At 48.1% G+C, this 16,146-nt stretch overlaps 1 protein-coding gene across 1 annotated transcript in view; it reads right to left on the bottom strand.

Annotated features, from left to right (window-relative positions):
• Positions 1-16,146, bottom strand: part of LOC109898904 (guanine nucleotide-binding protein G(i) subunit alpha-2) — a 96,624-nt gene that overhangs the window by 31,599 nt on the left and 48,879 nt on the right. Inside the window, exon 2 of the mRNA XM_020493964.2 lies at positions 573-615. Coding sequence (XP_020349553.1) covers positions 573-615 — 43 coding nt within the window. The remainder of the gene's footprint in view (positions 1-572; positions 616-16,146) is intronic.

Raw genomic sequence — 16,146 nt, 5'->3', positions numbered from 1 at the left:
GTTGTTCTGTATGGCTGTATTAACAACCTGGGTTTAGAGCTACATTCTGTACTCTACACTCATGAAAAACTGATTCATCGCCTGGCTAGCCCACAGGAATGTGAATAATTAAGCCATTATGGAGTGTGTGTGTGCGTGTGTGTGAGAATGAGACATAGACATACACACATATGTTTTGTATATGTCATTGGTGAGCGTGTAATTGAGTGTCATGGTTTGATCCCAGTCATTACAGTAACCACAGTAAAAGTCCTGTGCACTGAGACTCATGCTTTCAGTAGCCAAAGACAATTATGGGTAGGAAGACACAAGAAAACCAGCGCAACTACCAAAGACAGGAAGACAAGAAGATTTGCCCTCCATATGTCTTCCTAAAAAGCTAATTAGTATGCCTATGCTCAACATGCCTGATTGACTGTTTGCCAGCTCTGGATCAGCAGTGTACAGTAGCATTGTAGATCAATCCAACAAGGACTGGGATAAGGAGTGAATAAACCACTAGAGGATAGAGGGCATCATCTATTAAAGAGGTCATGACATGTCCTGATCTGTTACAGCTCTCTGTAACTCACTTCATCTGCTTGACGATGGTGCTTTTCCCAGACTCCCCGGCACCTGTAGAAGGAACAGGAAACAAAGTGAATTTTCCAAGCTGTTTAAAGGCACAGTCAATTTAGTGTATGTAAACCTCTGACCCACTGGAATTGTGATATTGTGATAAGTGAAATAATCTCTCTGTAAACAATTGTTGGAAAAATTACTTGTGTCATGCACAAAGTAGATGTCCGAACCGACTTGCCAAAACTATAGTTCGTTAAAAATACATTTGTGGAGTGGTTGAAAAACAAGTTTTAATGACTCTAACCTAAGTGCACATAAACTTCCGTCTTCAACTGTATATATACAGTGGAGCAAAAAAGTATTTAGTCAGCCACCAATTGTGCAAGTTCTCCCACTTAAAAAGATGAGAGAGGCCTGTAATTTTCATCGTAGGTACACTTCAACTATGACAGACAAAATGAGAAGAAAAAAATCCTGAAAATCACATTGTAGGATTTTTATGAATTTATTTGATTTACCATTGAACGGAATTTACCATTAATTATGGTGGAAAATAAGTATTTGGTCACCTGAGTAGCCTCGTTTCACTGCCAAAAATCAAATTGAACCACCTAGTGTTCAGCAAAATAACGCAATGTCAAATACAGGTAGCCTAGTCAAATAATTAACATCCAATCACATTAACCATGACTCTCTCGCGGGAATTCCAGTAACGGTCCATATGTAACCAAACGTAGCTGCTGCTCATGTTGGTATCTGTACTGATGGCGCAAAAGCCATGACAGGGAGACATAGCGGAGCGGTAACGCGCGTGCAAGCAGTTGCTCCCAACGCCACTTGGGTATACTGCAGCATCCACCGAAGGGCTCTTGCTGCCAAGGGAATGCCTGACAGTTTGAAAGATGTTTTGTACACTACAGTGAAAATGGTTAACTTTGTTAAAACCTCTTATGGCTGGGGGGCAGGGGCCCAGAGGCGCCCAGAGTAAACTGCCTGCTCCTCAGTCGCATTTGCTAATATATGCATATTATTAGTATATTTGGATAGAAAACACTCTGAAGTTTCTAAAACTGTTTGAATGATGTCTGTGAGTATAACATAACTTATATGGCAGGCAAAAACCTGAGGCAAAAACACTTCCACACAGGAAGTGGGTAATCTGAGGTTGGTCGATTTTCAACTCAGCCCCTATTGAAGTTACAGTGGGATATTGGTCATGTTGCACTTCCTAAGTCTTCCACTAGATGTCAACCATCTTTAGAAACTTGTTTGATGCTTCAACTATGAAGGGGGGCTGAATAAGAGGGGAATGAGTCAGAGGTCTGCCAGCAGTCACGCGCTGGTCATGCGCATTTCACATGAGAGGTATCTCCCGTTCCTTTGCTTTTCCGAAGACAAAGGAATTCTCCAGTTGGAATATTATTGAAGATTTATGTTAAAAACATCCTAAAGATTGATTCCATACATTGTTTGACATGTTTCTATGGACTGTAACAGAACTTTTTGACATTTCGGCTGCAACTAGTGAATGCTCTTCGTGAGTTTTGATTTCTTTACCAAACGTGCTAACAAAAGTAGCTATTTGGACATAATGATGGACATTATCGAACAAATCAAACATTTATTGTGGAACTGGGATTCCTGGGAGTGCATTCTGATGAAGATCATCAAAGGTAAGTGAATATTTATAATGTTATTTCTGACTTCTGTTGACTCCAACATGGCGGATATAAGTATTTGTTATCTGAGCGCCTCAGATTATTGCATGGTTTGCTTTTTTGAAATCTGACACCGCGGTTGCATTAAGGAGAAGTATATCTAAAGTTCCATGCAATACACTTGTATTTTCATTAACATTTATAATGAGTATTTCTGTAAATTGATATGGCTCTCTGCAAAATCACCTGATGTTTTTGGAACTACTGAACATAACGCGCCAATGTATACTGAGATTTGTTGATATAAATATGAACTTTATCAAACAAAACATACATGTATTGTGTAACATGAAGTCCTATGAGTGTCATCTGATGAAGATCATCAAAGGTTAGTGATTAATTTTATCTCTAATTCTGCTTTTTGTAACTCCTCTCTTTGGCTGGAAAAATGGCTGTGTTTTTCTGTGGCTTGGCTCTGACCAAACGTAATCGTTTGTGGTGCTTTCGCTGTAAAGCCTATTTGAAATCGGACACTGTGGTGGGATTAACAAGATTACCTTTAAAAATGGTATAAGATACTTGTATGTTTGAGGAATTTGTAATATGAGATTTCTGTTGTTTTGAATTTGGCGCCCTGCACATTCACTGGCTGTTGTCATATCGATCCCATTATCGGGATTTCAGCCCTAAGAAGTTAAAGCAAGGCCCCGAACTCGTGTGTATTTTCTGCACTATGCAATGATATGGGCAGCAACAATGTAACGCTTTTACAATATACAGAAGTGCGCTGGTTATCAAGGGGCAACGAGCTTAAAGTTCTCTTTACTGACCATCATTTTCACTTGTCTGGATGGTAACAACTGCCTGAGTTACACCAGGAACGGACAATCCCTCCATCAGTGCTCAGACTGTCCGCAATAGGCTGAGAGAAGCTGGACTGAGGGGTTGTAGGCCTTTTGTAAGGCAGGTCCTCACCAGACATCACCGGCAATAACGTTGCCTATGGGCACAACCCACCATCGCTGGACCAGACAGGACTGGCAAAAAGTTATCTTCACTGATGAGATGCGGTTTAGTCTCACCAGTGGTGATGATCGGATTCACGTTTATCGTCGAAGGAATGAGCGTTACACCGAGGCCTGTACTCTGGAGCGGGATCGATTTGGAGGTGGAGGGTCTGTCATAGCCTGGGGCGGTGTGTCACAGCATCATCGGACTGAGCCTGTTGTCATTGCAGGCAATCTCAACGCTTTGCGTTAAAGGGAAGACATCCTCCTCCCTCATGTGGTACCCTTCCTGCAGGCTCATCCTGACATGACCCTCCAGCATGACAATGCCACCAGCCATACAGCTCATTCTGTACGTGATTTCCTGCAAGACAGGAATGTCTGTTTTCTGCCATGGCCATTGAAGAGCCCGGATCTCAATCGCATTGAGCATGTCTGGACCTGTTGGATCGGAGGGTGAGGGCTAGGGCCATTCCCCCCAGAAATGTCCGGGAACTTGCAGGTGCTTGGTGGAAGAGTGGGGTAATATCTCACAGCAAGAACTGGCAAATCTGGTGCAGTCCATGGGGAGGAGATGCACTGCAGTGCTTAAAGCAGCTGGTGGCCACACCAGATACTGACTGTTACTTTTGACCCCCCCTTTGTTCAGGGACACATTATTCAATTTCTGTTAGTCACATGTCTGTGGAACTTCTTCAGTTTATGTCTCAGTTGTTGAATCTTGTTATGTTCATACAAATATTTACACAGGTTAAGTTTGCTGAAAATAAACGCAGTAGACAATGAGAGGACATTTCTTTTTTTGCTGAGTTCGAAAATTCAGACCCCTCGACTGTTTCCACATTTTGTTAAGTTAAAGCCTTGTTCTAAAATTGATTAAATAAATACAAAATCTCATCAATCTACACACAATACCCCATAATGACAAAGTGGTGTTTCTAGAACACTTTGCACATTTATTAAATATATTATGGGTATGGTCTATCTCCCAGGCATTGGTTGTTTTGTATGGCTGTATTTATAACCTGGGCTTAGAGCTACATTCTGTACGCTACACTCATGAAAAACTGATTCATCGCCTGGGTAGCCCACAGGAATGGGAATAATTAAGACATTAAGGAGTGTGCGTGTGTGTGTGTGTGCGTGCGCACATGTGTGTGTGTGTGTTTGGGTGTGTGTGTGTGTGTGTGTGTGTGTGCGTGCGTGCGACAATGAGGCATAGACATACACACATTTTTTGTATACGTCATTGGTAAGTGTGTAATTGAGTGTCATGGTTTGATCCCAGTCATTACAGTAACCACAGAAAAAGTCCTGTGCACAGAGACTAATACTTTCAGTAGCCAAAGACAATTATTGGTAGGAAGGGGCAAAATATCACATTTACATACGTATTCAGACTCTTTACCCTGTACTTTGTTGAAGCACCTTTGGCAGTGATTACAGCCTCGAGTCTTACAAGCATGGAAAACATGTGTTTAGGGAGCTTGCACAGCTATTTTCAGGTCTCTCCAGAGATGTCTGATCAGGTTCAAGTCCGGGCTCTGGCTGGGCCACTCAAGGACATTCAGAGACTTGTCCTGAAGCCACTCCTTTGTTGTCTTGGCTGTCTGCTTAGGGTCTTTGTCCTGTTGGAAGGTGAACCTTCGTCCCAGTCTGAGGTCCTTAGTGCTCTGGAGCAGGTTTTCATCAAGGTTTTCATCTGTACTTTGCTCCGTTCATCTTTCCTTCGATTCTAACTAGTCTCCCAGTCCCTGCTGCTGAAAAACATCCCCACAGCATGATGCTGCCACCACCATGCTTCACTGTAGGGATGGAGCCAGGTTTCCTCCAGACGTGATGCTTGGCATTCAGGCCAAAGAGTTCAATCTTGGTTTCATCAGACAACCTTGTTTCTCATGGTCTGAGAGTCCTTTAGGTTCCTTTTGACAAACTCCAAGTGGGCTGTCATGTGGCTTTTACTAGAAGCATCTAAAGCATCTAAAGCCATGACATAATTTCCTGGAATTTCCCAAGATGTTTAAAGGCACAGTCAACTTAGTGTATGTAAACTTCTGACCCACTGGAAATGTGATACAGTGAATTATAAGTGAAATAATCAGTCAGTATACAATTGTTGGAAAAATGACTTGTGTCATGCACAAAGTAGATGTCCTAACCGACTTGTCAAAACTCTAGTTTGTTAACAAGACATTTGTGGAGTGGATCATTGGGGATCATTCAATATTCCCTTCCTTTTGTTGTTCAGTGAAATTATCGCATGTGAAGGGTCAACTCATTTAATTCAAGTTCAATTCATAACTAAACCATTTTTTTTACATACCTATTGGAAGGATTTACTCATTTGCAACGTATGATAAGGTAAAAGGTTTATGTTTCTGTCTCCATATATGGTAAATATATTAATTTGCATATATTTCTGTTAATTCCCATATATTCCCGTTAATTCCCAAGGAACGTTTCCACCTCTGAATATTCACCAAAATGTTCAACCCAAGTTGTGTCCCTGTACTGACAGCCCTGTGCCACCATGTCGTGTCCCTCTGCCACAGTTTCGTGTTGTGTCCCCGTGCTCCACCTGACCTGGCCCAGTCACAGTACATCAAGACCTACCCTGACAAACAGCCCAGAGGGACCAGCAGCACTCTACCAGCCCCCCCCCACACACACCTTCCTGAGAGGGAGGTAGAGACAGAGATGGAGAATTAGGGAGAGCGATTTCCACACAGTTATAAAAAGCTAATTCCACCTCTATCAGTGCCAACATGACAAGCCATTCCGTTTGTGCGTGCTGACAGACTCAGAGGGAGGGCAGGATCTAATGCAAGCTGAATTGTGGGTTCAGACTCAGCTGGTTTAGAGCTGGTGACCTCTTTCACCATCCTCAAATACTAATTAAAGACCATGGTGTCACGCCCTGGTCAAAGTATGTTTATCTTTGACCATCTTTCTGTGTTTATCTTTATGTATTTGGTCATGCCAGGGTGTGGCATGGGGTTTTTGTATTGGGGTGTGTTTTGTCTTCGGGTTTTGGTGGTGGTATTGGGATTGTAGCTTAGTGGGTTATCTAGCAAGGTCTATGGCTGTCTGGAGTGGTTCTCAAGGCAGGTGTTTATCGTTGTCTCTGATTGGGAACCATATTTAGGCAGCCATATTCTTTGAGTTTGTCGTGGGTGATTGTCCTTAGTGTCCTTGTTCCTGTCTATGTGTTAGGTTACACAAGTATAGGCTGTTTCGGTTTTCGTTTCGTTTATAGTTTTTGTAGTGTTCGTGTTTAGTCGTGTTTACGTTTGTTTAAATAAACATGGATCGCAATCGACATGCTGCAGTTTGGTCCGACTCTCCTTCACCACTAGAAAACCATAACAGAATCACCCACCACCAACGGACCAAGCGGCGTGTCAACAGGCAGGAGCCGAAAGAGGAGAGGCAACAAAGGCAGCAACAGCGGCGCAATGAGGATTGTACATGGGACGATATATTGGATGGCAAGGGATGCTACACATAGGAGGAGATCCTGGCGGGAAGGGATCGCCTTCCATGGGAACAGGTGGAGGCACTTAGGAGAGCAGAGGCAGCCGGAGAGAGGAGCCGGCGATACGAGGGAACACGGTTGGCAAGGAAGCCCGGGAGTCAGCCCCAAAAATCTCTTGGGGGGGGGGGGGGGGGGGGGGGGCTCACAGGGAGTATGGCTATGCCAGGTAGGAGACCTGCGCAAACTCCCTGTGCTTACCGGGGGGCTAGAGAGACCGGGCAGGCACCGTGTTATGCTGTGGAGCGCACGGCGTCCCCAGTGCGGGTGCACAGCCCGGTGCGGTATATTCCAGCTCCGCGTATCGGCCGGGCTAGATTGAGCGTCGAGCCAAATGCCTTACATGGCACCAGCCTTGTGTACGGTGTCCCCGGTTCGCCTGCATAGCCCAGTGCGGGCTATTCCACCTCGCCGCACTGGCAGGGCGACCAGGACCATTCAACCGGGTAAGGTTGGGCAGGCTCGGTGCTTAAGAGCTCCAGTGCGCCTGCACGGCCCGGTCTATCCAGTACCACCTCCACACCCCAGCCCTCCGGTAGCAGCTCCCCGCACCAGGCTTCCTGTGCGTGTCCTCGGTCCAGTACCACCAGTACCAGCACCACGCACCAGGCCTACAGTGCGCCTCTCCTGCGCTGTCGGAGTCTCCCACCTGTCCAGCGCTGCCAGAGCCTTTCTCCTCTCCTGCGCTGCCGGAGTCTCCCACCTGTTCAGCGCAGCCAGAGCTGTCAGCCTGCATGGAGCAGCCAGAGCTGTCAGTCTGCATGGAGCAGCCAGAGCTGTCAGTCTGCATGAAGCAGCCCGAGCTGTCAGTCTGCAAGGAGCTGACAGTCTGCAAGAAGCTGCCAGTCTGCACGGAGCTGCCAGCCTGCATGGAGCAGCCAGAGCTGTCAGCCTGCATGGAGCAGCCAGAGATGTCAGTCTGCATGGAGCAGCCAGAGATGTCAGTCTGCATGAAGCAGCCCGAGCTGTCAGTCTGCAAGGAGCTGCCAGTCTGCAAGGAGCTGCCAGTCTGCACGGAGCTGTCAGTCTGCAAGGAGCTGTCAGTCTGTAAGGAGCTGCCAGTCTGTAAGGAGCTGCCAGTCTGTAAGGAGCTGCCAGTCTGCAAGGAGCTGCCAGTATGCACGGAGCCGCCAGAGCTGTCAGTCTGTAAGAAACCGCCAGAGCTGTCAGCCTACATGGAGCAGCCAGAGCCGCCAGTCAGCGTGGAGCAGCCAGAGCCGCCAGTCAGCATGGAGCAGCCAGATCTTTCAGTCTGCCAGGATCCGTCAGTCAGCCAGACTCTTCCAGATCTGCCAGTCAGCCAGACTCTTCCAGATCCGCCAGTCAGCCAGACTCTTCCAGATCTGCCAGTCAACCAGACTCTTCCGGATCTGCCAGTCAACCAGACTCTTCCGGATCTGCCAGTCAACCAGACTCTTCCAGATTTGCCAGTCAACCAGACTCTTCCAGATCTGCCAGTCAGCCAGGATCTGCCAGTTGGCAGACCCTCTAGTGGTGTGGGGGCTGTGCTTTGGCAAAGTGGGTGGGGTTATATCCTTCCTGTTTGGCCCTGTCCGGGGGTGTCCTCGGATGGGGCCACAGTGTCTCCTGACCCCTCCTGTCTCAGCCTCCAGTATTTATGCTGCAGTAGTTTATGTGTCGGGGGGCTGGGGTCAGTTTGTTATATCTGGAGTACTTCTCCTGTCCTATTCGGTGTCCTGTGTGAATCTAAGTGTGCGTTCTCTAATTCTCTCCTTCTCTCTTTCTTTCTCTCTCTCGGAGGACCTGAGCCCTAGGACCATGCCCCAGGACTACCTGACATGATGACTCCTTGCTGTCCCCAGTCCACCTGGCCATGCTGCTGTTCCAGTTTCAACTGACCTGAGCCCTAGGACCATGCCCCAGGACTACCTGACATGATGACTCCTTGCTGTCCCCAGTCCACCTGGCCATGCTGCTGCTCCAGTTTCAACTTCCACCTGACTGTGCTGCTGCTCCAGTTTCAACTGTTCTGCCTTATTATTATTCGACCATGCTGGTCATTTATGAACATTTGAACATCTTGGCCATGTTCTGTTATAATCTCCACCCGGCACAGCCAGAAGAGGACTGGCCACCCCACATAGCCTGGTTCCTCTCTAGGTTTCTTCCTAGGTATTGGCCTTTCTAGGGAGTTTTTCCTAGCCACTGTGCTTCTATACCTGCATTGCTTGCTGTTTGGGGTTTTAGGCTGGGTTTCTGTACAGCACTTTGAGATATCAACTGATGTACGAAGGGCTATATAAATAAATTTGATTTTGATTTGAGTTGGCCAGGATCCGCCAGTCGGCCAGGATCCGCCAGTCAGCCAGGATCTGCCAGTCAGCCAGGATCTGCTGAAACCACCAGCCAGCCAGGATCTGGTAGATCTATCTACCTGCCTGAGCTTCCTCTCACTCCTGAGCTTCCTCTCACTCCTGAGCTTCCTCTCACTCCTGAGCTTCCTCTCACTCCTGAGCTTCCTCTCACTCTTGAGCTTCCCCTCAGTCCCGAGCTGCCTCAGTCCCGAGCTGTCCTTCAGTCCCGATCTGCTCCTCAGTCCAGTGGGGTTCTGGGTGAGGACTACTAGGCCATGGTCGGCGGCGAGGGTCGACTATCCAGGGACGAAGGGAGAGGGGACTAAGACATTGACTGAGTGGGGTCCACGTCCCGTGCCGGAGCCGCCACCATGGACAGACGCCCACCCGGACCCTCCCTATTGTTTTGAGGTGCGTTTGGGAGTCCGCACCTTAGGGGGGGGGGGGGGTTCTGTCACGCCCTGGTCAAAGTATTTTGTGTTTATCTTTATGTATTTGGTCAGGCCAGGGTGTGGTATGGGGTTTTTGTATTGGGGTGTGTTTTGTCTTCGGGTTTTGGTGGTGGTATTGGGATTGTAGCTTAGTGGGTTATCTAGCAAGGTCTATGGCTGTCTGGAGTGGTTCTCAATCAGAGGCAGGTGTTTATCGTTGTCTCTGATTGGGAGCCATATTTAGGCAGCCATATTCTTTGAGTTTGTCGTGGGTGATTGTCCTTAGTGTCCTTGTTCCTGTCTATGTGTTAGGTTACACAAGTATAGGCTGTTTTCGTTTCGTTTATTGTTTTTGTAGTGTTCGTGTTTAGTCATGTTTACGTTTGTTTAAATAAACATGGATCGCAATCGACACGCTGCAGTTTGGTCCGACTCTCCTTCACCACTAGAAAACCGTAACACATGGATAGAGGCACGGACTGAATGACTGACTAAATCACCAGAAAACAAATATGTTACTGACTTTGGGACAGGTGATGGGAAATAACTGATTGAAGTAAGCACATCCCTGAGGCCAAGTCCATTTAGGACTGCCTTGGTATCTAACTCCATCTGTTGATTTGATGAGTGGCCTCAAAATAGAGTACCGAGAAGCAGGAGAGATAAGAGCAATAAATCCAGACAACCTACTGTTCCTCTTTAATTTGAATAAGCTCTCAATCCTAAAGATGCACTCAAACCTCTTGGCTTTCACTACCGTACCGTACCAAGGCTTCTCTCAGGCTGGAGAGTCTTGGCCCTAATCCTGCTGAGTGGTTTGGTGGTAATGTAGCGTACTGAATGAGTCTGTATGAGTATTTGGGCAGGGAGTGTAGGGTTGACCATGGAGAATGATGTATTGATCTGAAGGGACAGACCTTGGTGACAGAGTAGGCCAAACACAATGATGCTAGAAAACTCTACTGTTCTCAGATAAAAACACACAGAGAGCAGCAATGAAATGGCAGCTATCGGAGTCTGTTTGAATAACGATAAAAACAGTCCTAAAATTGTGGATTTTTTTTACTTCACGACAGGAATTTCTAGAGAGCCACAGGGCCAAATCTCTGGTTTTATAGTGGAACTCTGGCTGCTGGGTTCATACTCCATTGAGCCAAAATAATAGTACGATCTGGTGAATAACTTACTACTTCCTTTCCCTTTAAAAATTATAAGGCATGTTGTTCCATTACCTAAATGTGGTAACTTGAAGTTTTACTGAGTTGTCTCAGGAACACCCCTGTGGGTCCATATTTAGTGCAAAATGTATTATGTAAAAATCACTAACACTAACACAGTACTACACATGATACTACTCAATATCTCATAGTTGCGCAAGTCAAAGCTGATAGCTGATGCATTCTGACACAAAGGCATATAGTTGGATTCAGCAGTGACATTACACAAAAGTCTATCTCACAATTTCACTCTGGCTTCATCAATTTAGAGAGGCGGTGTGGAGAATGAGAGATACGGAGAGAGGCGGTGAGGAGAATGAGAGATACAGAGAGAGGCGGTGAGGAGAATGAGAGATACAGAGAGAGGCGATGAGGAGAATGAGAGATACAGAGAGAGGCGGTGAGGAGAATGAGAGATACAGAGAGAGGCGGTGAGGAGAATGAGAGATACAGAGAGAGGCGGTGAGGAGAGTGAGAGATACGGAGAGAGGCGGTATGGAGAATGAGAGATACGGAGAGAGGCGGTGAGGAGAATGAGAGATACGGAGAGAGGCGGTGTGGACAATGAGAGATACGGAGAGAGGCGATGAGGAGAATGAGAGATACGGAGAGAGGCGGAGAGGAGAATGAGAGATACGGAGAGAGGAGGTGAGGAGAATGAGAGATACGGAGAGAGGCGGTATGGAGAATGAGAGATACAGAGAGAGGAGGTGAGGAGAATGAGAGATACGGAGAGAGGCGGTGAGGAGAATGAGAGATACGGAGAGAGGCGGTGTGGAGAATGAGAGATACGGAGAGAGGCGGTATGGAGAATGAGAGATACGGAGAGAGGCGGTGAGGAGAATGAGTGATGCAGTGAGGAGAATGAGAGATACAGAGAGAGGCGGTATGGAGAATGAGAGATACGGAGAGAGACGGTGAGGAGAATGAGCGATGCAGTGAGGAGAATGAGAGATACAGAGAGAGGCGGTATGGAGATTGAGAGATACGGAGAGAGGCGGTGTGGAGAATGAGAGATACAGAGAGAGGCGGTATGGAGAATGAGAGATACGGAGAGAGGCGGTGTGGAGAATGAGAGATACGGAGAGAGGCGGTGTGGACAATGAGAGATACGGAGAGAGGAGGTGAGGAGAATGAGAGATACGGAGAGAGGCGGTATGGAGAATGAGAGATACAGAGAGAGGAGGTGAGGAGAATGAGAGATACGGAGAGAGGCGGTGAGGAGAATGAGAGATACGGAGAGAGGCGGTGTGGAGAATGAGAGATACGGAGAGAGGCGGTATGGAGAATGAGAGATACGGAGAGAGACGGTGAGGAGAATGAGCGATGCAGTGAGGAGAATGAGAGATACAGAGAGAGGCGGTATGGAGATTGAGAGATACGGAGAGAGGCGGTGTGGAGAATGAGAGATACAGAGAGAGGCGGTATGGAGAATGAGAGATACGGAGAGAGGCGGTGTGGAGAATGAGAGATACAGAGAGAGGCAGTGAGGAGAATGAGAGATACGGAGAGAGGCGGTGAGGAGAATGAGAGATACGGAGAGAGGCGGTGAGGAGAATGAGAGATACGGAGAGAGGCGGTGAGGAGAATGAGAGATACGGAGAGAGGAGGTGAGGAGAATGAGAGATACGGAGAGAGGCGGTGAGGAGAATGAGAGATACAGAGAGAGGAGGTGTGGAGAATGAGAGATACGGAGAGAGGCGGTATGGAGAATGAGAGATACGGAGAGAGGCGGTGAGGAGAATGAGCGATGCAGTGAGGAGAATGAGAGATACAGAGAGAGGCGGTATGGAGAATGAGAGATACGGAGAGAGGCGGTGAGGAGAATGAGAGATACGGAGAGAGACGGTGAGGAGAATGAACGATGCAGTGAGGAGAATGAGAGATACAGAGAGAGGCGGTATGGAGATTGAGAGTTACGGAGAGAGGCGGTGTGGAGAATGAGAGATACAGAGAGAGGCGGTATGGAGAATGAGAGATACAGAGAGAGGCGGTGTGGAGAATGAGAGATACAGAGAGAGGCGGTGAGGAGAATGAGAGATACGGAGAGAGGCGGTGAGGAGAATGAGAGATACGGAGAGAGGCGGTGTGGAGAATGAGCGATGCAGTGAGGAGAATGAGAGATACAGAGAGAGGCGGTATGGAGAATGAGAGATACAGAGAGAGGAGGTGAGAGAATGAGAGATACGGAGAGAGGCGGTGAGGAGAATGAGAGATACGGAGAGAGGAGGTGAGGAGAATGAGAGATACGGAGAGAGGCGGTATGGAGAATGAGAGATACAGAGAGAGGAGGTGAGGAGAATGAGAGATACGGAGAGAGGCAGTGTGGAGAATGAGAGATACGGAGAGAGGCGGTATGGAGAATGAGAGATACGGAGAGAGGCGGTGAGGAGAATGAGCGATGCAGTGAGGAGAATGAGAGATACAGAGAGAGGCGGTATGGAGAATGAGAGATACGGAGAGAGACGGTGAGGAGAATGAGCGATGCAGTGAGGAGAATGAGAGATACGGAGAGAGGCGGTGAGGAGAATGAGAGATACGGAGAGAGGCGGTGAGGAGAATGAGAGATACGGAGAGAGGCGGTGAGGAGAATGAGAGATACGGAGAGAGGTTGTGAGGAGAATGAGAGATACGGAGAGAGGCGGTATGGAGAATGAGAGATGCAGAGAGAGGAGGTGAGGAGAATGAGAGATACGGAGAGAGGCGGTGAGGAGAATGAGAGATACGGAGAGAGGCGGTGTGGAGAATGAGAGATACGGAGAGAGGCGGTATGGAGAATGAGAGATACGGAGAGAGGCGGTGTGGAGAATGAGAGATACAGAGAGAGGCAGTGAGGAGAATGAGAGATACGGAGAGAGGCGGTGAGGAGAATGAGAGATACGGAGATAGGCGGTGAGGAGAATGAGAGATACGGAGAGAGGCGGTGAGGAGAATGAGAGATACGGAGAGAGGAGGTGAGGAGAATGAGAGATACAGAGAGAGGCGGTATGGAGAATGAGAGATACAGAGAGAGGAGGTGAGGAGAATGAGAGATACGGAGAGAGGCGGTGAGGAGAATGAGTGATGCAGTGAGGAGAATGAGAGATACAGAGAGAGGCGGTATGGAGAATGAGAGATACGGAGAGAGACGGTGAGGAGAATGAGCGATGCAGTGAGGAGAATGAGAGATACAGAGAGAGGCGGTATGGAGATTGAGAGATACGGAGAGAGGCGGTGTGGAGAATGAGAGATACAGAGAGAGGCGGTATGGAGAATGAGAGATACGGAGAGAGGCGGTGTGGAGAATGAGAGATACAGAGAGAGGCAGTGAGGAGAATGAGAGATACGGAGAGAGGCGGTGAGGAGAATGAGAGATACGGAGAGAGGCGGTGAGGAGAATGAGAGATACGGAGAGAGGCGGTGAGGAGAATGAGAGATACGGAGAGAGGCGGTATGGAGAATGAGAGATACAGAGAGAGGAGGTGAGGAGAATGAGAGATACGGAGAGAGGCGGTGAGGAGAATGAGAGATACGGAGAGAGGCGGTGTGGAGAATGAGAGATACGGAGAGAGGCGGTATGGAGAATGAGAGATACGGAGAGAGGCGGTGAGGAGAATGAGCGATGCAGTGAGGAGAATGAGAGATACAGAGAGAGGCGGTATGGAGAATGAGAGATACGGAGAGAGGCGGTGAGGAGAATGAGAGATACGGAGAGAGACGGTGAGGAGAATGAACGATGCAGTGAGGAGAATGAGAGATACAGAGAGAGGCGGTATGGAGATTGAGAGTTACGGAGAGAGGCGGTGTGGAGAATGAGAGATACAGAGAGAGGCGGTATGGAGAATGAGAGATACAGAGAGAGGCGGTGTGGAGAATGAGAGATACAGAGAGAGGCGGTGAGGAGAATGAGAGATACGGAGAGAGGCGGTGAGGAGAATGAGAGATACGGAGAGAGGCGGTGTGGAGAATGAGCGATTCAGTGAGGAGAATGAGAGATACAGAGAGAGCCGGTATGGAGAATGAGAGATACGGAGAGAGGCGGTATGGAGAATGAGAGATACAGAGAGAGGAGGTGAGGAGAATGAGAGATACGGAGAGAGGCGGTGAGGAGAATGAGAGATACGGAGAGAGGCAGTGTGGAGAATGAGAGATACGGAGAGAGGCGGTATGGAGAATGAGAAATACGGAGAGAGGCGGTGAGGAGAATGAGCGATGCAGTGAGGAGAATGAGAGATACAGAGAGAGGCGGTATGGAGAATGAGAGATACGGAGAGAGACGGTGAGGAGAATGAGCGATGCAGTGAGGAGAATGAGAGATACAGAGAGAGGCGGTATGGAGAATGAGAGATACGGAGAGAGGCGGTGTGGAGAATGAGAGATACAGAGAGAGGCAGTGAGGAGAATGAGAGATACGGAGAGAGGCGGTGAGGAGAATGAGAGATACGGAGAGAGGCGGTGAGGAGAATGAGAGATACGGAGAGAGGCGGTGAGGAGAATGAGAGATACGGAGAGAGGAGGTGAGGAGAATGAGCGATGCAGTGAGGAGAATGAGAGATACAGAGAGAGGAGGTGAGGAGAATGAGAGATACGGAGAGAGGCGGTGAGGAGAATGAGAGATACGGAGAGAGGCGGTGTGGAGAATGAGAGATACGGAGAGAGGCGGTATGGAGAATGAGAGATACGGAGAGAGACGGTGAGGAGAATGAGCGATGCAGTGAGGAGAATGAGAGATACAGAGAGAGGCGGTATGGAGATTGAGAGATACGGAGAGAGGCAGTGTGGAGAATGAGAGATACAGAGAGAGGCGGTATGGAGAATGAGAGATACGGAGAGAGGCGGTGTGGAGAATGAGAGATACAGAGAGAGGCAGTGAGGAGAATGAGAGATACGGAGAGAGGCGGTGAGGAGAATGAGAGATACGGAGAGAGACGGTGAGGAGAATGAGCGATGCAGTGAGGAGAATGAGAGATACAGAGAGAGGCGGTATGGAGATTGAGAGATACGGAGAGAGGCGGTGTGGAGAATGAGAGATACAGAGAGAGGCGGTATGGAGAATGAGAGATACGGAGAGAGGCGGTGTGGAGAATGAGAGATACAGAGAGAGGCAGTGAGGAGAATGAGAGATACAGAGAGAGGCGGTATGGAGAATGAGAGATACGGAGAGAGGCGGTGAGGAGAATGAGAGATACGGAGAGAGACGGTGAGGAGAATGAGCGATGCAGTGAGGAGAATGAGAGAGGGAGGCGGAGAAGGAAGCTGGTCCTGGGGCTCTGTTCACAAACACAAACACACACTACAGAGCCCCAGGACAGCAGCACAATTAGACCCAACCAAATCATGAGAAAACAAAAAGATAACTACTTAACACATTGGAAAGAATTAACAAAAAAACTGAGCAAACTAGAATGCTATTTGGCCCTACACAGAGAGTACACAGCGGCAGAAT

The sequence above is a fragment of the Oncorhynchus kisutch genome, linkage group LG1 (genome assembly GCF_002021735.2).
Source record: "Oncorhynchus kisutch isolate 150728-3 linkage group LG1, Okis_V2, whole genome shotgun sequence".
NCBI lineage: Eukaryota > Metazoa > Chordata > Actinopteri > Salmoniformes > Salmonidae > Oncorhynchus > Oncorhynchus kisutch.
The sequence above is the reverse complement of the archived record's forward strand: the minus strand, read 5'-3'. Positions and strand labels throughout refer to the sequence as shown.